Source organism: Elaeis guineensis, chromosome 13 (assembly GCF_000442705.2).
Source record: "Elaeis guineensis isolate ETL-2024a chromosome 13, EG11, whole genome shotgun sequence".
Taxonomy (NCBI): domain Eukaryota; kingdom Viridiplantae; phylum Streptophyta; class Magnoliopsida; order Arecales; family Arecaceae; genus Elaeis; species Elaeis guineensis.
The window spans coordinates 22,867,843-22,892,949 of NC_026005.2; the positions used below are offsets into that span (position 1 = coordinate 22,867,843).

At 37.2% G+C, this 25,107-nt stretch overlaps 1 protein-coding gene and 1 pseudogene across 2 annotated transcripts; both read right to left on the reverse strand.

Annotated features, from left to right (window-relative positions):
* Positions 1 to 1,820: 1,820 nt before the first annotated feature.
* On the reverse strand, positions 1,821 to 13,062 carry LOC105056243 (phosphatidylinositol/phosphatidylcholine transfer protein SFH6). 2 transcript variants are annotated; one of them, XM_019854484.3, is made up of 15 exons: positions 12,810 to 13,062; positions 12,621 to 12,726; positions 10,976 to 11,276; positions 7,980 to 8,079; positions 6,065 to 6,331; positions 5,882 to 5,959; positions 5,688 to 5,789; positions 5,558 to 5,607; positions 5,353 to 5,452; positions 5,170 to 5,268; positions 4,966 to 5,082; positions 4,197 to 4,326; positions 2,983 to 3,386; positions 2,110 to 2,184; positions 1,821 to 2,008 (listed from the first exon to the last, which is right to left on the reverse strand). In XM_019854484.3, the coding sequence occupies exons 2-15, from the start codon at positions 12,652 to 12,654 to the stop codon at positions 1,988 to 1,990; spliced, it is 1,878 nt and encodes a 625-aa protein (XP_019710043.1). In that variant the 5' UTR covers positions 12,655 to 12,726; positions 12,810 to 13,062; the 3' UTR covers positions 1,821 to 1,987. The 2 variants fall into 2 exon arrangements, with proteins under 2 accessions (XP_019710043.1, XP_073103269.1); XM_073247168.1 differs by having other exon boundaries at positions 12,621 to 12,737.
* A 3,115-nt stretch (positions 13,063 to 16,177) lies between these two features.
* On the reverse strand, positions 16,178 to 24,759 carry LOC105056242 (calreticulin-like; annotated as a pseudogene).
* Positions 24,760 to 25,107: the final 348 nt, after the last annotated feature.

Below are 25,107 nucleotides of genomic sequence, written 5' to 3' on the forward strand. Positions count from 1 at the left end.
TTCAGGGTCCAGATGCTAGATTATTGGCGGAGGAGGGGAGGGGGAGGGGGGTTCGTATCAATTTGAGCCCTCTATCCCAGGTGTGGATCTTCAAACTGCTTGGACGGGCGTCATCTACGCTAGACACGAGCTGAGAGCAGAGAGGATTTGCATTGAGGATGATTCGACGATCGTCATTGATTGGATCCGGGATGAGATGAGACAGTTGGAGGCCCATCTGCTACTCCGTGATATCTGGGCATCCGTCTGTGAGTTTATCGAGATATCGATTTGTCATGTCTTTTGAGAGGCAAACAGTAGGCAAATTGGATTGCCTCTTTTGTCACCAAGCATTCTGTAGACTGGACTTGGCGATAGGGCCAGAGGTGCTCATAGGCCCTGCAGGATATTTTGTACTCTGATATGTTAGGATGCACTCACACTAGAGTCATATAATCACCCGCCTTACCAAAAAAAGGATAATAATTGGAAGTCTTACCATAATCTCATAAGATTTCACCTTCAGCTTTTGGGTTATATTCGCACATCCTCCTTACTGTAAGTGCCTTACCCAATTGACATCTAAAAAATATCAGCAATTTTCATCCATAATAGAAGCAAGCAAGACTTCCTAGCTTAGACAGGCTCTTATGTTCCATTTTATGTTATTGGTTTCTTTTTGTTAGCTTGATATGAAGTCTCAACTTTTCCATTCGGATTGGTGTCTATTCCTCTATCCGTCGAACGAAAATAAACTTAATAATGACTCTTCTAAGCAGACATAACAAAATTTAAATATTTATTATAGTGAGCTACTTCGTACCAAGATCATTATCAATAGCTTTACTACTTACATCGTCACTATACTTGCTTCAAAAAAAATATATCATCACTGCACAATATCGATATCAATCAATAACATAATTTTTAAGCTTCTTATCCAATAACTAGCTTGAAAACACCATGATGAAAGGGATATAGGATTTTTATCATTAAGTATTTGACCAAATAAGATGGTCAAGTTCCTATGAAACCTACCTATCACTAGGATCCATTAAAAGGGCATTGAGCTAAACAAAATGAAAAGGATTTTGTGATAATGAGCAACGAATAACCTTCTTTCCACTAAACTCGATCTATTGAATTCATAATTCATTAGATACCTATTATAATTAAGAAGCAACTTCTTCTTGTACAAATTTTGTATTAACCTACTATAATTATAAAAAACCTTAATCTTGCTGCATTTCTTTGAGTGATCCACAAATTACAATTTTTTTTTTTGCCTACCTCCACCTTGATGAAAGGAGACCAAAGCTCCTGTTATCTGTTGAGTGGTCATTCAAGTCTTGAATGATCTCCTATTGATTCAAACCTTGGTGAATAATATTCATGAGTGACTAATTGATTTCTACCTTCAAGGGAGGACATGCAGAGACCACCCGTCATCACCTGTAACCTCGCAAGGATAGACAGTCTTAGGCAGAAGGAACGAGTTGAAGAGAAAAAGATCATGTACATTGATCCTCACAAAAAATATTTTATCAAGTCATGAGGACATCAAAAAGTCACAAAAAATATTTTATCAAGTCATGAGGACATCAAAAAGTAGTATAACAGCGATGTATCAACATTGCAACAAAAATCCTTGCATGCATCAAAAACCTCAGATTCAGCATGATAAATATATTAAAAAGGGACAAGTTTTAACGCTATAGTTGGAGTTGGTGATGAACGCGCTTTAGGAAAATATGTAGTAGAAGCTCATGTTGTAAAAGTATTCACGATGTGTTTTGACAACACTCATACTGACCATCAACCACGTCATTAGCAGCAACGGATAACAATGAAACAATATGATTTATTTTTATCTGATCATTCATCTCAATAGAGTCAGTTGTTATCAGGAAAGGGTTTCTCTGGATAAATACACATCAAAATCATCACTCATTATAAAACACCAGTAGCAAGATGGTCACGGCGAAATTGATCTGTGCACTCTCTTTCTTCAAAAGCAAAATTTCTTCTTCTGCAGAAACATATGCATTAACATATCGTTAGCCATCTGTATCATCAACTTAGAAAACACAAATATGCATGGACGTGGAAGAGAAAAAAACAAGGACCAACCCGAAACTTAGCCTCTTCCTGACGGTCAATGTATGCAAGCAGTTCTTCTTGCCTCATAAGAGCTTCATGTAAAGCCTAGAAAAAATATACAAGAAATGAATACAACGATACAAAAAAAGAGAACCTTTTTTTCATGTAAACATATTCAGGTGAATAAGTAAATGCAGCACAAACAAAAATGAATAGAAAAGAAAATAATTTGATACTGCATGTAACATGTGGCATAAAAGCACTGGTTCAATAGCCCTGTATGGTATATATGGTGCTGACCAAGTACAGACATAATACAGGGGTGTCCATACCCTATATCATGTGTACCAGTCCATAACAGCAGCACTCATTCCTTTAGCTTTGAGCCCTAGCATGTTATTAAGCATGACATGTACCAGAGCATACCATGCCAGCATGCAATCACACATATATGACATGCAATTCTTTAATCCTTGCATAGAAGGAAAGAAAAAACAGATGGACTAAGAAGGCTGAACATAAACATATTTCCTCTTTGGACAGCAAGAAGATAAGTCTGCATATAGTTGAACTGGCAAAGAATTGATATATCAATTGAGAAAGCAATTTGGGCCCACATAAGATCACAGCTAACAAGAAGACTCAGAACTACGCAAACCTTTTTTTAAATGTAAGGGGAATTTATTAGGACATTAGCATTTGATTTGCAACCATTTGTGGAATTGGTGTGTGCCATTACAGACAATTGCCACGTTCAGGAAGAAAATCATTCTGTTGAAAATATATGACGTGTATGTAAACTCTATAGCTCTCAGGTGCACGATATCATGTGGCATGATATATTCTATCAAAAATGTGTCTGTTTGTCAAATCCTCTGCGGTAAACAAGATGAAAAAGTATACCTTTTTGGTAACTATAAGCTCAGCTTCTAATGCATCTACACGGCAAACAGCAGCATTAAGCAACTCTTCTTTCTCTGGAGGCATTTCAGATGGCTTTGCTTGAAGAATATCAACCTTCTCTTCCAGCTCACGCAACCTTTTCAAGACAGATGAAAGGAGGTCTGCCTCGCTGAACCCAGGAGCAGGTGAAGGGGGGCGAAATTCCTCTTTAGGAACAGGGTTTATAGAATATGCAGAATCGAGGTGATCTGGCTCAGAAGTTTTGTTTGGAAGCCTCTGGGTCACACGGCTGGTGAAAGAACGAAGCAGCGCAAAAAAGGTCATGAAGAAGGCCATAAACAATGCAATTATCTGAGCTGGAAGTCCTTCAGAAGGCTTATGTGTATCCGACAAAGAAAAAGACCCTGTATTGGGGGCAGTATTCAGCTTAGCCAATGCTACCATCATTTCAGGAAACAAGATAACTGATAAGATTGATAGATAGCAGCACGAAAGGAATATGACAAAACAAGTAGTATTAACATGATTTGACTGTTTATGGTAATTATTTGTCCTTCATGCCATTCAAAGTGACTAGATTGCATAATTGAAAATTTTGAGAAGAACTCGAGCCAGTTATATTTAAGGCTACATAAAGTATTTTGAAAGTGCTTTATAGCACAGAATTTAGAAAGCTTATGAGGTTGGTGATTCCAAATCTCAGATTTAAGAGTGGGATGTTAAACACACTGCATGAAATAAAAATTTAACGATTTTAGCATTCAGTGTTATCTAAAATCTTGATGGCATAAACCAACTGCCAGTAAATTGTGGGTGCGCTGACAGAACAATTTCAAAGTTATCCTTCACCTTGACACCAATAGGTTTATATTTCATCAAGTTGGAAGGTTCTGATTATCGAGAGTAGGTTAAATTTCAAAGCTCAAAGATCAAACAGCATTACATGAAATTTAGCACATTATTAAACCTTAACATTGATGCTCCTAAAAGCTCCAGTGCTCCATTGTACTGGTCATGTTGACAGAGTTAGAAAATACCATGCAAAAACGAGGTAAATGACATTTCTTGAGCATTAATATACCTAAATATGGTTTTTTCTTTTTTTTTTTTTTTTAAAAAATGGTAGGTCTTAGGTTAGCTGATCTTTAGAAACGTTAAAACAGCACAAGCATGACCTCATATCTTATTGATTCCATAAGTTTGGATTTACAAACCTTTAGATGAAGGGAGCTTTTGATTAGAAACTTCTTTCTTCCATCCTGCATCCACAGCCTTATCAACCATTGGGACATACTCATCATGTTCTGGAAAGCCAGAAAAGCTGGCTGGCTTGACCATTTTTCCCTGCAAGAACACAGAATATTTCATCTTAAAGAAATATAAAAAAGTGCATGTGTGTCTCTATATATGAGTATATTCCATATTAGTGTTGCTTGGCTCTCATCTTACTGAAATATAAAGTGCATGCATGTCTCTATATATGTTCCATATTAGTGTTGCTTGGCTAAATTCTTGAAGTTGGATCCATGCCATTATGCATGTACCTTGGTAACCACATGTCAATCTCCAGCATTATCATACTCATGATTGCATGATTAAAAGGTCTCAGTTTTTGTGTAAGAACATATATTTAAGCAAGCTGCCCATGGAAGTCATTAAAGAAAAAAAATTGTGTAGTTGCAAAATTCTACATTTATGTGCAACTTTTAAAGAAGGCAATATAAATAATTCGAAAGAAAACCAGAAAAGCCCCTTTAAAAGGGGAAAAAATGATGGCAAAATGTATTCTGGCTATTTGGCATCTAGGGGTAAACTCTCCACACAGTTTGTAATATATAGTGGATGGCAATGAAAATTAATAGTCTCTGAACTGTAAGATAACATATTTAACACAGCAAAGTTTCAAACTATAGCTTCCTCATCTAATTGATAGCAAAAGAAAGCCTTACACCAACCATACATCTAAAAGGACTTCAAGCTTACCTCTTCACGAACTGGAGTTAACTGAGGATGTGAAATATAGATCCTTGACGCTTTGGGGGAAGTAATGTCTTCAGCTTCTGAGCCAGACTCAGTAGTAGATGTATCACTACCCTTTATCTGGTCCAATAAGAGAACAATTGGATCTTCTAGGGAAAATGGACTAAGTTTGACTCAAAGAATTAGATGAAATGGATAGGGTCTTACCGCTGGGTATGGTGGCTTAGCATAAGCAATGATCTTCCCCTCGCCATTGGAAACTGTAACAATTTGCCTTGCACATTGTGCTTCACCATTGAGGACCATCTGAATTCCAGAGAAAATCATGGAAATCATAAGCTAATTATGAGAAAAAGAAGATGATAAAGAAATTAAGACAATAATAGAAACCTTCAATATATTTGGGTCCTTCCATGGGCCTTTTTCAGATTTAAGGCATCCTCCATATTCTGCACAGGTACAAGTACCACCAAAAAATTCTGGCAACTCACTAAAGAGAATCCAAGATAACATAAAAATTAGGTGGCAGGTTGGATATGAGCAAATACTTTGATGATAAGCAAATCCAATATAAAGCAAGAGGCAGAGCACCTACCTGGCATCAATTATGTCGAACAACTTAGTTTGGTACTTGGTTCCAAGAACCTGAAAAAAATTAGAAATAACAAGTTACAGTTTCTTAATCTCTAGAGAAAGCTTCCACCATATAACAGAGAATTGCTTACATGAATCTTTGAAGTAGTTTTTGGATCAAGAAAAGATTTCACAGTGTTCCATAGCAGCCTAAAGCCTGGACCAGCATTGATGATGAACATTCGGTGCAATGTCTGCAAAAACATTGTTTACCATCCTATTCAGGTGTTTTCTTATAGCAATTGGAATCCATTTAGACCACAAAACATGGACGTAGGTCACAAACCTCTGGGTAGTTGTCACTGTCAATTTTCTGCAATCGTACAATCAGCTCTCGGGCAGTCTTGCTGAAGTTTTTCAAACTCTACAGGAAGACACATGATATCACATGAGACATGCACACTTGTCAAAAATTATAACTACAAAAGGACACAATATTTGCAGTGAGGTCATGTTTGAGATAACATACCACGCCCTGAACATCCAGAATGGTTGTACTTGAATCAATGTGCTTCTTTGCTGCAAGTGAGCAAGCTGGGAACTTGATCAAAAAGCTCCTCTCAAACTCCCTCACATGGTATCTTACATACCGATCCATAGTCGTCACCTGCATGAGTTTGTTGGGATCGACTTTTCCCAGCCTTTCAATGTAAACAGGTCTCCCTTCCTTGTCCACACCATGGTAACCATGAGGATAGTACTGTAGAACTTCATTTAACTCAGTGTACTCAAAATCCTGATGAAATGTTAACTTCAGTGAGACAACGATCAATTTTAAGTAAAAACTATCACAAAACCAAAGATGATTTTTATGTGGTATAAGAAGAAAATAAGGTTATTTCTTCATGGACAGGTTCACAATCTGGACAGAAGCTCCCTTCCAAGTAGCTCTACCAGGAGTGCATACAAATGCCAGAGCTTGGGGGCAACAGAAACCATGATATATGTACCTATGATGTTGAACTAAAATCTGTTTTCAGAGACTATATGCTTCCATGTTGAATGTATTCTGCATTTCATGCTTGAGATACACACATAAATACATGAATGAATGTAAGCATATGCATATGTATATATGGATGCATGGATGTATGCATGCATGTATTTATATACGTACTAGTATGTACATAAGTAGGTGTAATATGTATGTAAGTACGCATGTATGTAAGTATGCATGCATGCATACATGTATGCATATACATATGCGTGTGTGCATGCATGCATGTGTGGACTGTGTGTGTGGGAGATATTCTCTCCTCAAAAGAACATCTACTCCTCCCAAGTTTCCTGCCTTAGGATCTAACTGAAATCTCATTAAGACCCATTGGATCAGGATGTCAAGAGCACCATAGCTACCCAGCTTTGCTATAGCACGATAAACACCTGCCCCTCCTTAAGCCTCTCAAACCCCAAACCCAAATCCTTGCATCCCAATGCCACCACAACCACCCCACTAGTCTCCATTCAAATTACCTCCATTGTCTATTTCTCTGTTTTCATTGACACCATCAGTATTTCACTTCTTTAATAGTTCCACTCCTCCTCCCTTCACCACATGATGCTGCCCCCACCTCCCTCTCCTTCAGTAGGCTAACTCTCACCTCCTCTGCCACCTCTCTGTAACAACTTGATCATGCCCTCTTCCTGCATGGCCCTTCTTATTCCTCTCCATAGCCATCTTATCACAGTCCCCATTTCCTTCCGTACTCTCCATCCGACCCTGGCCCTGCTCAACCTCAATATCACTGCCACCAACAGTGCTTGATATTCAACAGCAGCAATCATGATCAAGCGATTAGAATGCCATGTTTAATGCAATGCTCCTCTTGACAATCAAATCACTCTGGATATGCATCTGATCCTTGGGTCTCTTTTTTGATGGACAAGATGGTATAGACTTTCATGCCCTTCTAGCAATTAAGATGAGTCTGGACTGGCCTTCACTGCCTAAGATTGACTGGATCCGATGAGCTAGCTCCCAATTTTGGGGTGCAACGAGCCAATGGACCATGGAAGAGGATTGAAGTTCATGGAGGATGGAGTAGAACCCAGGAAGATGGTTGCCATGTGATGCCAACAAGAAGGAAACAGGGTGGTCAGAGGGAGGAGGGTCAAGTCATCGGGCAATGAGATAGCTAGACTGGCAGCAGCAGAGATGATGAGATCAGGCAGGCATTTGACACTATGATTCTATGCAATTTATAATGCAATGTTAAATGCTGTTCATTTTTCATGTAACAAATTTAATTAACAACAATTTCTTTTAAAAAAAGAACTCCAATAATTCTTGTTATCATTATATGTACATTGATGTTTACAGATCTTTCTGATCATCACAATGGAACTCTTTGATTTCGTAAGCTAGAGAGGAAATTATCTATTACCTCTTCAATAGTATCAACACCATATTCCTTTCTCCACTGAAGCATTTCAGCCCACATGTGCTTTGCTTTTTCAATATCAAACTTCCTTGCTTTCAAAAATCTAGAAGTAAACAAGTTTTCACAAATTAGATTAAGATAGTTAAATTACAACAACAAAAGGAAAATCAACTTCCATCAAAGAAAATACAAATGACTTGATATAGAATACGAATCTGAAATTTTGAAGCATGATGTGGTGTAACTTCAATAATATTTACAAAATATAAGCAATTCAGACTCTTTCTGATCCGGTTCATGCTGCAAAAGAGAGACATCCCTATGCACTGAAGAGATTGAGCATGAATTTGAATCTCTGCAAGGACCGAGCAGAAGTTTATATCTATATCTATACACACACACACACACACACACACACACATACACATATACATACATATATACATATACATAACATATATATATATATATATATATATATATATATACATATACATATACATATACATATATATACATACATATACACATATACATATACATATATATCTAGAGAGAGAGAGAGAGCGCTACACTAGAATAAGGTCGATTGGATTTGGATTCAAATCCATTCAAGTCAAGACTCTACAATAGGAGTCCTATATCGATGATCTAAGCTGTTGGATGTGATCTACTACCAAAAAACTACTTGCATAAAAAAAAATGATATAATTTAGAGAGCCCTAACACATACATCGAGTCAAAAATTGGACAACCTAAATAAAAATTTTTTGATCACTTGATACATAGGCTAGGAGTCTCCAAATCATATGATTTTTGGTGTCCGATCAATTTTGAGATAGTAGATCATATCCAACAACTTAGATCATTGATGTAGAAACCTGATTATCTAGTTTTGACCTGACCATATTTGAGCTCAAATCGGATCAACCTTATCTAAGTCTACCCCTATATATATATATATATATATATATATATATATATATATATATATATATATATATATATATTACAAGCCAATTGGTGTTAGATATAAATTAATACAGTTTAGAAGTAGCTACCAGAGGTTCAAACTGGAGACAAACCATGTGTTTGGCTAAAAATTCATTTCCCAGTCACTTTAAATAGTCAGAAAATCATCTATTACAGAAGAACACATGAAGTAACAAGAATAAAATATGTGCCAAAGAGTGCAGAAATGCTGTAATCATTGAAAGGCATACTATAATTTAACTGTTGTGAACAACTAGAAAAATGGAACAAGCATATACTTGGACCTGCTAGTCAGGGGAATGATAATATTAACTACACAAATCACGACAAAGCACATATGTTGATAATCATGATGAAAATGAAAGGGCACAAGAACTTAGATTTTTGAAGGTAATACGGGCTTTTAGTAGCTTGTGATCGATGATTATATAGGCAGTTGATGTTCTTTTACTTTGTGGGCCATGGGAGACTCTATTTGGCTGTTTAAAATTATCAGGGCTAGGTCATTACATTGGAGCCTTCTTAAATTATGGAAACCATGCAACGCTGGACATCTTGGTCAGAGCTCAACCTATTAACATGTCTGTGTGCGCGCGCGCGCACGAGAGAGAGAGAGAGAGAGAGAGAGAGAGAGAGAGATGGCAGGCCTGTGGCATCTATTGGCAAAGAGCATTCATGCAGCCTTTTCTTTTCTTTTATTTTTTTTGTGGGGGAGGGGGGTGTGGATGGGATGGATGTGTGCAGTTTTCACTACAAGTCTCGGATGATGATTCCTTTTATGTTGAAGCCACCTCTTATGCACAGTTTACATTGATGTATTTTCTTGCTTTTTGTAAACCATATGATCATGGAAATGTGTTTGCAGGAACACAACTATTAAGAAATGAAAATTCTCATCACTGATTAGTAAATACAAAGGGCATTGCACTGCAGCAACTCCTATGTAATATTGCAGAAATTAAAATCTCCCCATACCCTCAATTTTATCTCACTTTGTGAGTTTGCTTTACTAAAGCAAAAGATAAAGGGAAGCAAAATGGCTGGTCCTGATATTTTGTTCAAATTACTGGAAATTTGAATTTTATCTAAAAACTTCAAGTGATTACAATGTAAATCTGATAAGCAGATTTCTAGAACCAGATTTTTGATTCATGATAACTAGCACAAAAATGCTAAAGCCTGTCTACCGAGCTGGAATGCAACCCATATGAGAAAGTAGATTTCACTGAACATCAGTAGGCAAACAAAGTTTATTAAATTGGTACCAGATTTTAAAATTAGGTACTCTGATATTCTATGTGTAATCAATATTTAGCATACATAGCCTAATAAGTTTCTATTTTAAAAATGTGCAGATACCTTTAGTCTTTAGCAAGCTACCATAACACAAACAAGAATGCCATTATCAGACTTTATTTCAGATTCAAAACCAATTACTGTTTTTAAATACAAATCTTGATATATCATTCATTTACATGTCAATTAATTGACCATAGAGATCATAAAATAGAATACAACATGATTATTGCATATAACATGGAATATCTAATATAAATCAACCAACATAACCCAACATTTAGGTGAAAGACAGCATAGACATTAGGCCAATATCCACCAAGCAATCCACTATTTTCCTTCCTTTGCACAAGGCATACAAGAAAACAAGACTAATGGAAAATAAAAAACACTGAGGCAAGGGTTGATTAGAGTTTAGGGAAAAAACTGAAGCATGAAGTTAGTGAGCAAAGTTAGATACAGTGACATCCTTCAGAATTATATATGGGAACAATGACCAGCAAAAAACATGTATAAGGTATTGTAAAATTGCAGCATGCAAATGCTTAATGTAAGCTTTATATACTAGACTGGGTGATCCATTTAAAGTAGAAAGATATATCAAATACATAAAGGAATCCAAACAACTCCAGGAATATCTGAATATCCCAACAAGACAGAGATGCATAAGATACATAGTCAAAACAATGAAATAAAGGAAACCAAGTTACCTCAGCATCATATGATAATCATCATGCTTTGCAGGTAGCAACTCATCCAAAATTAGTGATTGGCGAAATGCATCAACAGCTTGTAAATCCTCAATATCTCGTATATCCTCAATTGAAACAGAAATAACTCGACTAACACTTTTTCTCCTGTTCTTTTTCTTTAAAGAATGTCTAAATCTAGTCGATGCATTTATAGCCTTTTTCTTCAATGATCCAATTCTTGTCCTCCTTTCATCTTCTGAATTGTCAAAATCTGACTTCCGTTCTTTTCGTTCATCATGACTAGAAAAACCCTCAAAACCTGTAACATGATACAGAAGTCATTTGTTGCTCACTGAATATGATGGACATATCTAAGAAGCTATCGACAACCATTTCAAATTATGCTGCATTATCCTGACCAATATGTATTTCAAAAGGTAAAATATATGAAGAAAGAAAGAAAGAAAGAAAGAAAATCCTTTGCCAACAACTAGACATTTTATGTATAAATTTTGACAAACTGCACATTCCTTAAAGGAACCAATATACCTAATCCTTTAGAAGTCAAAGGGTAGAGAACATAGAGATTTGAGGCAGTCCATTCTAACCTTTCAAAGATGTTGTATTATCAACTTGCTAATACTCAATTTAGACCATCATCAACTATATCAGATAATTAATGCACACACGCACGCATCTCACAAAGATGCACAGAACAATATAAAGATGCAAAATGACCCCCATCTCATAAATTTGAATGAGATTGAATAATAAAGCAAATGATCAATACCAAATGTCTGATTTAAGCAACGCATGAACTAATTGTACATTTTAAGCTTGCTAATATTGGTGGAGGAGAAAGAGCATAGAGATTTCTAACTAATTTCTTGTCCTATGACAAATCCAAACAGATTAAAAAGAAAATGAAGAAGAAACAACAACCTAGTCCTACAAGATGAAATAAAACTTTCTTGGCCAAAATCTTTCACTCTAGATTCTAAATTAATAAAGCATCCTTAAACAGTGAAAATACAGAAACTTCTCTTGGCTGCTTAAAAGACTCAAAAATCAAAACTTCAAAATTCCTTTATGGCAAAGCATCTAAGTCAAGCACAAGAAAGGACACCCCCACCTCTAATCATCTAAGGTTATCAATAGTCATTTAATGGCATGAAGGCACACATTTATCTCTATGTTTTTCGAAAAAAGATCATGACTTGGTCCCAGCAAAAGGAATAAATCAACGGCAATCACTTGCAACCTCAGTTTTAGCTGGTCCAAGGATTGTGAGTAGAATGAAACTAAGCTGGCCATAAACTAGATCCCTAATTCAAATGTTTTAGAACAAAGAATAGCTGCCCTGCTCTAATGACATAATTAACAAGAATTTATCAATGAACAAAAAAATATGAATCCTAAATGAAAAAAAAAAAGCGAGAGAGAAGAAAACCAGATCACATTACTCACAAAGAACCACACTGAGGCCAAATTCAATTCACAGAGAAATTCAAACCCTAAATTGATAACCAAACACCAAAGATCTGGTCTTACTAATAAAACTCATACAAATTGCAAGCAATTTCTACGAATCCATCAAATAAAACCAACAAACGAGAAATTCTTCCAAGTTCCATCCAATTAGCAAAGATTCGAAGCCACTCACAGGGCCTGGCGAACCGATCGAGCGGGCCCGACATATCCCACGTGCGATCCGACCACGAGAACAATCAGCAAACTCCGATCGCGGAGATCAAGACAACCAGAATCACCTGGAAAGAAGCTGCATTCCTATAAGAAACCCTAGATGCCGCTGGATTGGCCCCAAAACCCAACAAGATTCGGATGGGAGTACCTCGAAAGGATCGGCACGGGCCGGCGGATCGAGCGGGTGGGGAGGCGAAGGAGATCGGGCGGCTAGCTGCGGCCGATTGGCGGAGGATTTCGAGGCCGAGCTGAGGAAGGATAGAGAAGCAAGAGTTGGGAGAGAGGAAGGGGAACGGAGGAATTGGAGAAGAAAAGAGATGGTATAAAATGTATCGCCGATTCCACGGTAGAGAAATCGGGGGGAGGCTTCTGGATCTTTTTTGTTTTTTCTTTTTAGTTTTTAACCCGCCTCTTGTGTGTATATATACATATATATAAATCCTCGTCTTGAAGTTTTATTCCTATTTGACTTCTAATCTTCTTTTTAAAATGCAAAAAAAAAAAAAAAAAAAAAAAACGCGGCATGAAAATAGATGATGGCGTATAATGCCCGCGCTACATGATTCGTGTTCAGAGAGACTCCAGTAAGGAAATGCCACGTGGCTATGAACCGTCCCGAAAGGACGGGCGGGGCCCGGGAGACGCACCGGGCGACTGCGAAGCAAAGTACGATCCTTTTAACAATAATTTTTTTCGTTTAAAATATTTTAAATGTAGGAGCGCGTAGCAAGCGAGTAGGAGGAGATTAGGAGAGGACAAGTCTGATCCATGAGTTTTTTTTTTTTTTTTTTTAATAAATATATTTCATTACGATATACCCGCACCCGATACCTAGATATGCACGCCCAAGGCTTCCCATTGCTGGATAAAAAATATTAACATTGCGGTACCTATAATCGATGAAACCAAAGTCATCTCATATACAATTTCTGAAGTTATAGACCCTCAGAAATTGTTGACAGATCAGTTCACCCAACAAGCAATATGGGGCTTAAACAACAAAATTAAAAAGGTGTTATGTCACACTACCAAAAAAAAAAAAGAAAAAGAAAAAAGGTGTTATGTCTTACGGTTGTTAAGATCTCCATATCAGAAGTTAATATCTCATGACCATCATTTATTTTATTGGCAATTATTAACTTGCAAGGCACACGTCTCTACAACCTCAAAGCATATCCAACGAAGCGTAAATGCGTTTGTAGGATTGGAATCAACCCAAATTCCCTTTTTTCCAAAAAAAAAAAAAACGTGTGACACCAGCAGTGGTTCCAATTTCCGCTCTGGCTAGTTCTTTTTCTCGCATTTTTTTGTGAGCTCCGCACCGAGGTAGTTCGACACCGGCTAAATGGGATGCCGGTTATGCCCTCCGATGAGAAGTTCTCGTTTGGGTACAACGCCTGCTTGTCCCTTTTTAGCTGTTGGTGTTAGTGTTGTGCTTAAACAAGCAAAATTTCTCACATCAGCATTGGCCAACATTATAGTAGTTTAAACACAAAAAGATGCTTAGTTGAGAAAAATGAGAGCTTGAAATCGAAATAAGAATGGATGATTTCCATTCCCATCATTTGATTGAGAGAAGTCTCGTTTCGATTCCGATTTCAGGATGAAATGGGAATAGCTCAATCTACATAAAAATCAATCCCTATTCTTCTCTATGGATTCAAATCTTTATTTCGATTCTGATTCTGATCAAGAACCAAACATTTTGAAAGATTTGATCATTGCGATTTTTATTTCAAGTCATTTCGATTTTCATTTTAATTCTGATTTTGATTTCGAATGTGAATCAAGCACTCTCAAATGATGGTCAAGAAGGCTTCAGTTCTCAACGATGGAAATGTTTTAAAATATGAGATCTTATGAAATCCTTATTTTTAATTACCACAGAAATTTAGAGGATAAAAAAAATAATAAACTGGCATGAAGATTCTATTTTTTTTAAAAAAAAATGCACCCTTAATTAAGCATCAGAACATCAATTAACGGTGATTATTTCTACCGCATGACAGCTTTGAAACTTGCACTGGGACAATGAATAAATAACAAACTCTTCCACTGCTATTCAAAAAAAGTATGCAGCACTACAGTTTAATCTATCTAATGGTAAGACTTTTTTTTTTTTTTTTTTTTGGGTATAATGAAATTGACCACGGGAGAGTTTGAGTTCTGTGATGAGCCTGCGACCGCTGGAGCGGTCCAAAGACCATGCCCAGACCTGGACTACTTTGGTAGATAAAACAACGAGTCAAGGTTGGCTCCTTATTCCTACCAGGAAAAAGGTTGGCAACGTATCATGCTAGCTTATTATATGGTCGAAGTAATGAGCACGACAAGCATGGCGTTCCACAGGTACGATATAGTGATGGTTGGTTCACAGGTACGATATAGTGATGGTTGGTTCATCCAACGCGTGACTTTCCACTCCTTGGACCAATTCTGTAGTCCACTGCTATTAATTATTTGAAATTATTATGTCGGCCTCGGACCTCATGAGTAATGGACCGTTTCAAAATGTCCAATTACTTCCTCCTCACGGTCTCCCCGTGACGAGTAACGTCCTAAACATGGCAAACTGGAAATCATATAGTGGCCGAAACAGAACCAAGGGGTAGAAAATGCATGGAATCTATTATGTGGCCTTCAATGATGACTGATGGCATGACTGAAGCCGATGATTTATGGACTACAACATAGAGTGTGGTGGACAAGCCATGACCAACTATTTTAACTTATATCCACTAATCATGGTCAAACATCAATTTGTTGAGGCCTAATTCTACCTAGCATGAGAGCACGATGGCGTTCCATTCTTTTCAGTCAAAAGAAGTACCAATCTCATGCATCCACCGTCTAGTTGGTCAATTACGAAAACCAAGCATTTTAGTGGAGCTACTTTGCTTTAGTAATAGCAATTTGCAGGCCGAGGGCCTGTTTGACCAAACAAGGTGGCAACGGCTTTGAAGGGAGGAAGGGAGAGCTAGAGGAGGGGAGAATGCGGGGGTAGCGCCGCTCTATGCAGGATTTTTTTTTTTTTTTCAAAAAAAAATATCTTTTTTTTTTTTTTTTTTTAAATAATCTCGCGGGGAGCAGGCCGCATGACTCCAGCGCTCTCCGGCTCCAGCCTCCAAGCCCTGAAACAGTTTGGGAGTAAACAATCCTGCACGAGTCTGGCCATCCGTTTGAGGGGCACCCACCAAACGAAAGAGTCATCTGCCGCACCCACCCCACGCCAACCCAACATTGGTACAGGTCACTTCTTGCAGTCTATATTCCAGCTAAAGTTTTAGCAACACTTGCAGCACATTGACGTAATTAACAGTGCAGCCATCCCCACATTAGCAACTTAAAGTTGGAAGCAGTGCTGCAGAAAAACAACAGTGACGACACGTGCATCTACTGCTGTACATGTTCCATGCTCGTTTACTTCCCGCTAGTCAATTTTTTTTTTTTTAGCAGTGCAGAGATCACACAGCTGCGCTGGCAAACTAAATGTCCAAGACACAAAAACCATACCCCTAAAGAGACTGCGGACTCCTTTCCCGTTTTGGAACCAACAAAAATGTAAGATATCATTCAAATTTCAAACAAGCGTACATCAAATGAAAAGCTATGGCTTCCTGTACTACATCTAACAGGTCGTGACAGTGGAGAGTTCAGAATAAAAATTTAGCTTTGTGAACTCGCTAGCAGAGTATATAAGCTAATCTCAACAAATCAGCTAACTGGCAGCACATCCATCACCAGATGGTGCTGACAAGATCAGTCTCCTCTAATGACAGCTAATTAGAACTGTTGCTGCAAAAAAACCTAGCCTCCAGGATACCAGCTCCTCTTAAAGTTTATCCTGAGAAAAATATTAAAAAAGAAGAAAAGTTATTACAAGAAAGAGCAATTACAACATATACAACAATGTGAGGGAGATGATTAATTACAAAATTGACAATATATCACGCTTACAGCAGGCACTAGCTATAATACAGCAGTGATACAACCATGACTTGCTGCCCGCTTATGAATGATATAAATATAAAAAATATTCCTCAGAAAAGATATAAATACAAAAATATTTCCTGAACTGGTCATCGAATTGCAATGCCAAGATTACTATTTCAGTTATACGGATGATTATAAACTAACCTACTTGGGTTTTCTGTTAAATGAACAGACCGGCCACTTAGATGAATGGAGAATGTTGAATAAACACAACAGCAGTCTCCAAGTTTCTTCTTAGCCATATGACTTTGAGACAAAGAAGCATTTATTGTAAGTCAACAAAAATTGCACACAATGGACCCAGTAAAGTCAATCGGCAGAGCTACATAATGGTTCAGATCCAAACCTAGATCAAGAGTATTTATTATTGTTAACTCTTTGATCCCCCTTAGTTTGGCAGATGTTTATGAAGAATTTTGATGTTCAAATACCTCAAGCCACCTTCTTCAAAACTGAAATTTTAGATGTTTAAGGGAGGAAGTAATCCTCCCAAAAGGGATAGAGTCAGCAATGCTTAGTTGGAGATCAATAGAGGTGAAGACTAGACTAATAGAAAGTTTCTTCTTCCCATCTTCTCACTATATCACTGCCAATTTTGTTGTCTTATACCTCTAGTCCCTGGCTGATGAACCAATATCTCGGCAATCTTGGGGGTGGCTAATAGCAACAGGAACCAAGATTCCAGAGATCTCAGCCAATATGTAGGACCTGTTTGGATGCGAGAGCATCTTATCTGGCAATGGGATATATTTTAATCTATAGATCGCCAAAAAAAGAAGTTCAAGGGAGGGAGTATTTAACCATGATAGGAAAATTTGATTCATAGTTGTTGGTAAAAGGAACATCATCTTTAATAGGAATGTAGCATCCTGAATTTTTTAGGACTCTATAATATGCAAACTACCAATTGTCTTGATCCTTCTGTACCATAGCTGCTTCTCTCCCTTAAATATTTCAGTTGCATAGGGGCACTCATCCTGGAATAAATAATCTGAGCATCCAAATAGGGCCATAAAGACCAAGATCAAAATATCAAGCTTCCATGTGAGTATATCTATTCAGATTGCTAAAGGCCTATGTTTAGTGATTAAGAGAAACAATTAGGACAGTAAAAAGAAAGATCAAATGACCTCATACTATTATACCATATCAGCTAACATCTCTGTATGTATCATGCATATTGGCCAATATAATCAAGGGTGATATCTTGTATATATTGTAAGTGTCCTAACTGATATATAAATTGAGATCTCAGCCAACATTACAATCTTGCTAATTGATACTTTGGTGAAAGATAGGCATGTGTATGGTTCTTCTAAAAGTTTATTCCATATGCCATCTAATGCGAAAAAAAACTCCCTCTTTCTCAGAATTGATATACATGGAAAGGAAAACAAGCTCAAATTTATTGTCTCGTGTGTCTGCATCAAGATTTCAGTTGCAACTTATGAGAAAGAAACCAAAATATAAAATATAAAACCAAAAGAAACTGAAAGGCCTTTTCTTTTTTATTTTTTGGGTTTATGTGTTGATAGGGGGAGAGAGAGATGCAGGAAAACGTACATGCAGACTTGCATCATCTTCCTCTTCCTCAATACTGTCATCTGCATCATCCTCTTTCTCATCCTACAATGAAGAAGGTTTTATATAGTACCATACATATATGTAGATGGCGAGATTTTTTTCGACAAGACTGCGCTGTTAGAAACTCACATCAGATTCATCAATGTCACTCCTGTCAGCTTCATCCTGTTGTAAATGGCAATTCAACAAATCAAAAGTTGGTAAATTAAAGGATGTCATATTTCAGCAGATGTCAGAAAAGCAAAACTATCTTAGATACATATATACCTCCTCTTCTCTCTTCTTCTCTGCTTCATCAAAAGCTGCCTTTTCAGACTATAAGTGTGCAAAAAGTTGCATAAGAGAAGGTTCAAACAAATAGAAGAATCAGTAATTGCAAATAGGATAGAATCCATAGCATACATTTTTGTGTCTTCCCCACGTTTCCTCTGCAAAATTCTTTGCATATTCAGGGTCATCACAGATCAGAATGTTGTCCAATAAAGTTCCTGATTTGACCTGAAACATCAAAACATTCACTAAGGAAAAAAACAAATTAAGTGCTACATATTTGTCTGCAGATAAAATGCAATTACTATAAGGTAAGTTTACCTGCTATAATTCAATTGCCACATGTTTCAAATTGGGGAAAACATAGAGGTCAGGATCATCTTGGAAGTCTGTCAAACATGTCCACATAGTTCACCGTAATTAAGTATGAAAGCAACAATGCAATGTTAAGGCCTGAGTACATTTCAGGAACAAAGAAATGACCTGGATTGTCAATCATTGGTGCCTTCCACTTGCCCTTATAATTAGGGTTCTTGAGTTTCTGAAAATGTATGACAAAAAGTAACGAAAATATCTTATAGCATGAAATTCAACCAACAAAAGTGATATGTTTTCTTGTTCTGTACCTTCTGTTTCCATGGACCCTTCTACTCAGGATTTGAAATGGTAGGGGCAGTCCATTCACCATCTTCCTCATCATCCCAGTCCTCTGGCTGTATATCAATTTATTCATTATGTGAAAATTGTGATGTGCCTGATTTCAGTACATATTCATTTTAAAAAATAAAATTCAATGCAAAGTGAAATCAGTAAGTACCTTCTTGGCATCAGGATCCGGTATTTCTTTTGGGATATCATCATAACCCTGTTATATGGCAAAATCATGATCATCATATAACAACAAAACCTGCTACAGAATTTAACTTGAAAGAAATGTTTAATAGCAGGCATTGCAATGACTAGTATCAAAATGAGTTCCCAAGACTGAGCTGGATTTTTTTTGGGGGAACTTTGACAAAGATTGTGGAAGAGGAGAAAACAATTTCTGTAATGCATGCATAAAGAGAGAATTGCAACAACAATCAGCACAAAATCAAAAATAAGGTCCACATATTTCGAAAATCTAACAGCCATTCTATAAGGGTGCACTTTTATTTCATTAAACCATGATTGAATCAGAGCTATATACTTCTTTTTAAATTGATGGGTAACCAGCTGCTTAGAAGATAATTTGACTCTGGACATACTCCAGTTGATGCCATCAGGGAACCACATATGATGCATGTTGAAAATACGACATGTTGTCAGCATATGAAAATCACAGAATCACCTGGATGATCAGGAGTACTGATATATATGACTACATAAACTACCTGATGTCATGCAATCAGTGTCAGAAACAGAGCCCATCCAACTGTACAAGACAAAAGGCAGTATTATCTGGAAATGTGACGTGGCAAGATGCAAATACTAAAGTTTGCAGTGTGCAATATATACCTCAGGTTTTTTGTCCTCAGGGTCTGGCATATATTCCAGATCATCCCAATCATCTGGCTGTAATTTGGCAACAAAATAGACTCCATTGAGAAGATAACAGAATGCCAGCATACAGAGCTTTTAACAAAATTGTTTGTATTTTGACCTTCTTGGCTTCAGGGTCCTTAATTTTCTTCGGAGGAAGCAGGTCCCAGTCAGAGTACAAGCTCCCGGATTGTTTCTCATTGTTGTCGATCAGTATGCTATATGAATTATCAGGACGGATAATGAAAGTGTAAACATGGGTTAGCTGATCTGTTTCACAGGGAACATCCTTTTTTATCAAGTGGTTTTTTCCATCACGAGTCAGTGTAGCATGGACTTTCTTTGTGGTGTAACCGCAGATATCTGGTCCAAACATTATGCTGCAGAGGACAATAACAAGCAATAGAAGCTTGATAAAATCAAAATACATTAGAAAAACCTTTAAAATCAAACTCATCAAGCAAGAGGCATATTGGCAGTTGCTTTGTGTAAGCAAAGACAAACCAATGTGAAATTAATGAAATAGAATGAACATGGTTTGATGGTTTCAAGGATAATGAATTTTAGAGATTTAAGGGATCATGGTTACCTATAAGGTGTTTCACCTCCAGACTTTTTCTGATCGACCTCACCACTAAGCAACTTCATATATCCACCACCACAGTCAACCTTTTGCTCGTGCTTTACCGAATATTGGAAAACCAGTGTTTTGTCCTTGTTACTGAACCCCAGAAACTTTGCAGAGATGACAAAAAACCTATAATCTGGATAAGTCTGGATACCTGTGAACATGAAAATAATCCACTGTATTCAAAAGCTGACAAACTTCTTTTTAATTTAACATATAGTGTAGGGCTGGAAATGGTTGAGCTTGGGTGGATGAAATCCGAAGTTCTTCGATAAGCCCAGCCAGAATCAATATAAAATCAGGTCCATGCGCCAATATTCAACACTAATTGTCAGTCAGTCAAATACATTCACACATGCTGAGACAAAAGCCAACAGTCTCTTCTTGGAGGAATATGCTGGGTTCATATATCTATTTTTAACAACCAAAAACACTCTTCAAAAACCAATGATAGATATATGGTACCTCATCCTGCATCTTTGTGAAAGAATTAGTTGTACTAAAGAAGCTTATATCTTACAAATGATAGAAGTCATCATAGAAAAAGTTGTTGAAGTTAGAAAAGCCCAATATCAGCATATGGAAAATATATGACTCCTGAGAATGGGAATGACTTCAACTCAAAAAATATAAAGGAAATTATATTGCACTATGTATTACTAGGTAAATATGAAGAACTAGCCAGAAATTTATCCTTCTAGCTTAAAACAAAAAAATCATAGATATCATTTGAGTTTGCAAGAAAGCCTAGAAGAAAAAATTACCAGAAATTACGAGCAACAAGATATCCTTCGCTGGTCATAGTTTAAACTATGTGATCAATGGTAGAACTAACTATGCAAGATGAGATCGTATACATTTTACTTTCTAATTAGAAATCACCATGTCGAGTAAATTTGTCTTCTTTTTTTCTGGGGAATGAATCAACTTTCATATACCTGGATCAACTCTAAAATCTTGTTCCAAAAGCACCTAATAGTTAGCAATTTTCAAGCTGATGCAAAAACAATGGCATATAATGATTATAAACAAAAATATTTGCATGCTCCACTTCAAATATAATGACTAATCAAAGTAACATGAAAAGTTAAGGCTTCATATAACAAAATAAAAATAAAATGACAAAAGAAAAAAAGTAAAAAGAAAACATACCCCTGTCTTTTGGATCACCACTCCACTTTCCAGATGTGAGGTTCCAATCTCCAGCCATGTTTTCATCTCTCTTCCAATCAGACTTCACCCAGCGATCCTCCCATCCATCTTAACCACTCATGAGATTAATCAATTGGTGATAAAAATTATCAGATACAAAATGATCACATTCTAAAAAAAATTGTATAATTATGCTTAGATGAACGCAAAGAATTTAGACAGGATACCCAGAATTCATCACAGCAATGTAACTATGCCTATGAATAAAGAAAAAAGGCTAGTTTTTTTCTAATGCTTTTTTTTTGTCCCAGTTTCCACCAGTTAATGGCACACCCTAGTTTCCAGTTTGTGTTGGAAGGTATACTATACATAAGTTTCATGAGATGCATTGAAATAAATCTGTTACCCATGTGCACTATCCTTGAAAATAATAGATGCCAAAGGTTATGGCTCAAGGCTCCTCATAATACAAGCCTAGATCGTGTCCACTATGATAAAAATGCATAGGTTAAAGGCCAGAACTGGTCCTGAAATGAACTCCACAGCTGCCTGCAACCGCATATAGGCCCTAATTGATCAATTTATTGACCACTAAAAATATGCTCAGGTTGAATACAAAAATTAGGAATCAATAGCTTAAGAGAACCAAATAATACATTTTGGATTTATTAATCTACCGTTCCAAATCATCCGGTTCAGGGCGATCAAACCATACTGGGGATTGACTAGCATGATTCCACCCCTCAATTCAAGGAATCCAGCAAGGGAGGGGCAAAGAAAGAAGAAAAGAGAGGAAGAGAGAGAGAGAGAGGGAGGGATGGATGAGGGGAAGAAGAGAGAGAGGGGGGAGGGGGATCCCCCCTCTCTCCCTCCTCCTTCTCTTCCTTCCTCTTCCTCTCCCTCCCTCTCTCTAAACAAGATTTCAATGGAAAAAAGGGGTAGACCCCCTTTTCACTTTGTCCCTGTTTTCATGCAGCTAAAGGAGATCGGGGCTTGAAAGCCCTCTCTCTCTCCCCCCCTCTCTCGGCCTCTCTCTCCCTCCCTCCTCTCTCTTTCTTTCCTCTCTTTTCTTCTCCCTTTCTCCCTCCCGTGCCAACTCAGGCTGCATCGATGCAGGCCTAGAATGGAGCGACACAGTACCATGCCATATTGTCAATCAACAGTATGAATACTGGTACTGGCACAATGTATCTTGATCAATCATAAGTTGACTTGAACTCATTTTTCTCTCACAATCTCACCTAATCTTGATTGTGGTTATTTAATATGCATAACTTAAAAACACCACAAAATAATTAAACTATATGCTCACCAACATCATTCTTTTCATTATAAATGCAATGCATTCTACCAAATCAATGTTGAATCTCGCTAAACTAACTCAAGCCATCGTTTCTTGATACCAGGTAAAATAGTCTTCTAGACCTACAGAAGATTTGACTAAATGAGCATTCCTATAAAATATAAATACCATGGACTTGATTCCATACCTGGTACAGCTTTTTTTGGTCAAAATGTCATTAAGTTCAGATGTACAACCCATTGTTTTCACAGCTATAACAACAATGCAAATCCCCCTTATTCACATGTAAAACATAAAATTTGCATGATATGATCCATGACCTCAAACCAAAACAGATCAAATTCTTCCATCAATAAGAAAAAACAGAGCAAATGGAGTCACAGATGATCCCTTGGAAAACAATAACTGCTTTCATATTTTAGTCAATGTTTAGCTTGAATTTCTTTCTCACCCATGTATTATTAGTCAAGGCTATTAGAGCTACATCACTCCATTATCTAAAGCAACTGAATTTACCAAAACACATCTGAAAGTAGGGCATATCCTTCTTATCATAAGATTGAATCCATTTTATCCAAGCATTTCTAGAGGTTCTGGTGGTTAATAAGTAGTCAGATCTTTTGTCATTCAGACCTGATTTGTATCTAAGAGTTATTGTCATGTCAAATTCCACATTCCTCTAAAACAATGACATATTTTGATACCTAGTAAATCAAGATGATTGTGACCCATTAGACGTCCAATGCGAGCCTCACCCACTTATCCACAGAAAAGCACGATTTTTGATTTATTAGACATACTCAGTTCAGAGCAATTACAATATCAAAACCATTTTAATTCACAACCAAGGTATCAAAGTTCATATTAAAGAATTGATTCATATTAAAGAATTGATAAGCTATGATCGTAGCACATCATATTTACGAGCCCTTAGAGAAACACAGAACTACAAAACAGTGAATATAACCCCAGAATCATAAACGTCATTCATTTACAAGAAACGCCAATCGGAAATATCAAAACAGCTTATAAAACCCTACAATGCCGCACTCAAAACTTCATGGGTTGTTCATAGAACTTCATTATCACTCCAATAAGTCCTTCACAACTCGCGCTCAAAGCGTATCACTCAAGCAAAAGAATCGGCAATTACTAGCGTGTCCTTAGAGAACCAGAAAGCACAAAACGTTCAAGATCATCATACTTCAAACAACGATCTCTTCCGCTAATTTTCAAAGATCGGACACTAAAACGGTCGCAAGAACGAGACGGATCTGATCCAATCCAGCTTCACCAAGATCGACCTTCTCGATGAGACTGATCCAAGAAACAGATCAGATCTATCAAGAAACCACGGATCCAACGGTTAAACACGTCTTCGCAGAGATCAGAAACGAAATCGGGATCACAAGAAGCGAAATGAGATCAATGAGGGCAGAGATCAGCGAGAAAAGGATTGGAGATGGAGAGGGAGTGGGGATTGGATGGATGGTACCATCGAAGCGCTCTTCGAAGAAGACTTCAGCGGAGGCGACACAGAGGAGGGCCAGAAGAGGACTGATACGATGGACACGACTGCTGTCCATTTTGTTTGCGGCGTAGTGCGAGAGGGAGCTGCGCACCGGGTGGTGGAAATCACCTTCGCCCGCGAGTGAGATGACTCTCGTTACGCTGCCCCCGCGAGTTAGATTTACAGTAAGATGCTCCGCTCCAATTGCCGTACTACCTAGTTGCCACGCTACCTTTCGTTCCTATCCACCTACCAAAAAAAAAAAACTTAAATACTAAAATATATCAAAATCAAACTTATTTACCAAATTAATATAAAAAAAAACGTTATTTTGAATGGTATTTTTTCTCCCTCCACGTCACCCTGTTTTTTCACGATGGCATCATCCAAAAAAAAAAAAAAAAAACGCTAGTTGGAATGGCGTCTTTAAAAACGCCATTTTGAATGGCGTTTTTAAAAACGCCATTCAAAATGACGTTTTCAAA

Coding starts and splice junctions, on each gene's coding strand:
- LOC105056243 (XM_019854484.3), bottom strand. CDS start 12,654: ATGTCGGGCCCGCTCGATCGGTTCGCCAGGCCCT. Junction 6,332..7,979: donor GTGTTGATACTATTGAAGAG/GTAATAGATAAT, acceptor ACATTTCATCAG/GATTTTGAGTACACTGAGTT. Junction 3,387..4,196: donor AAAGCTCCCTTCATCTAAAG/GTTTGTAAATCC, acceptor CCCCCAATACAG/GGTCTTTTTCTTTGTCGGAT.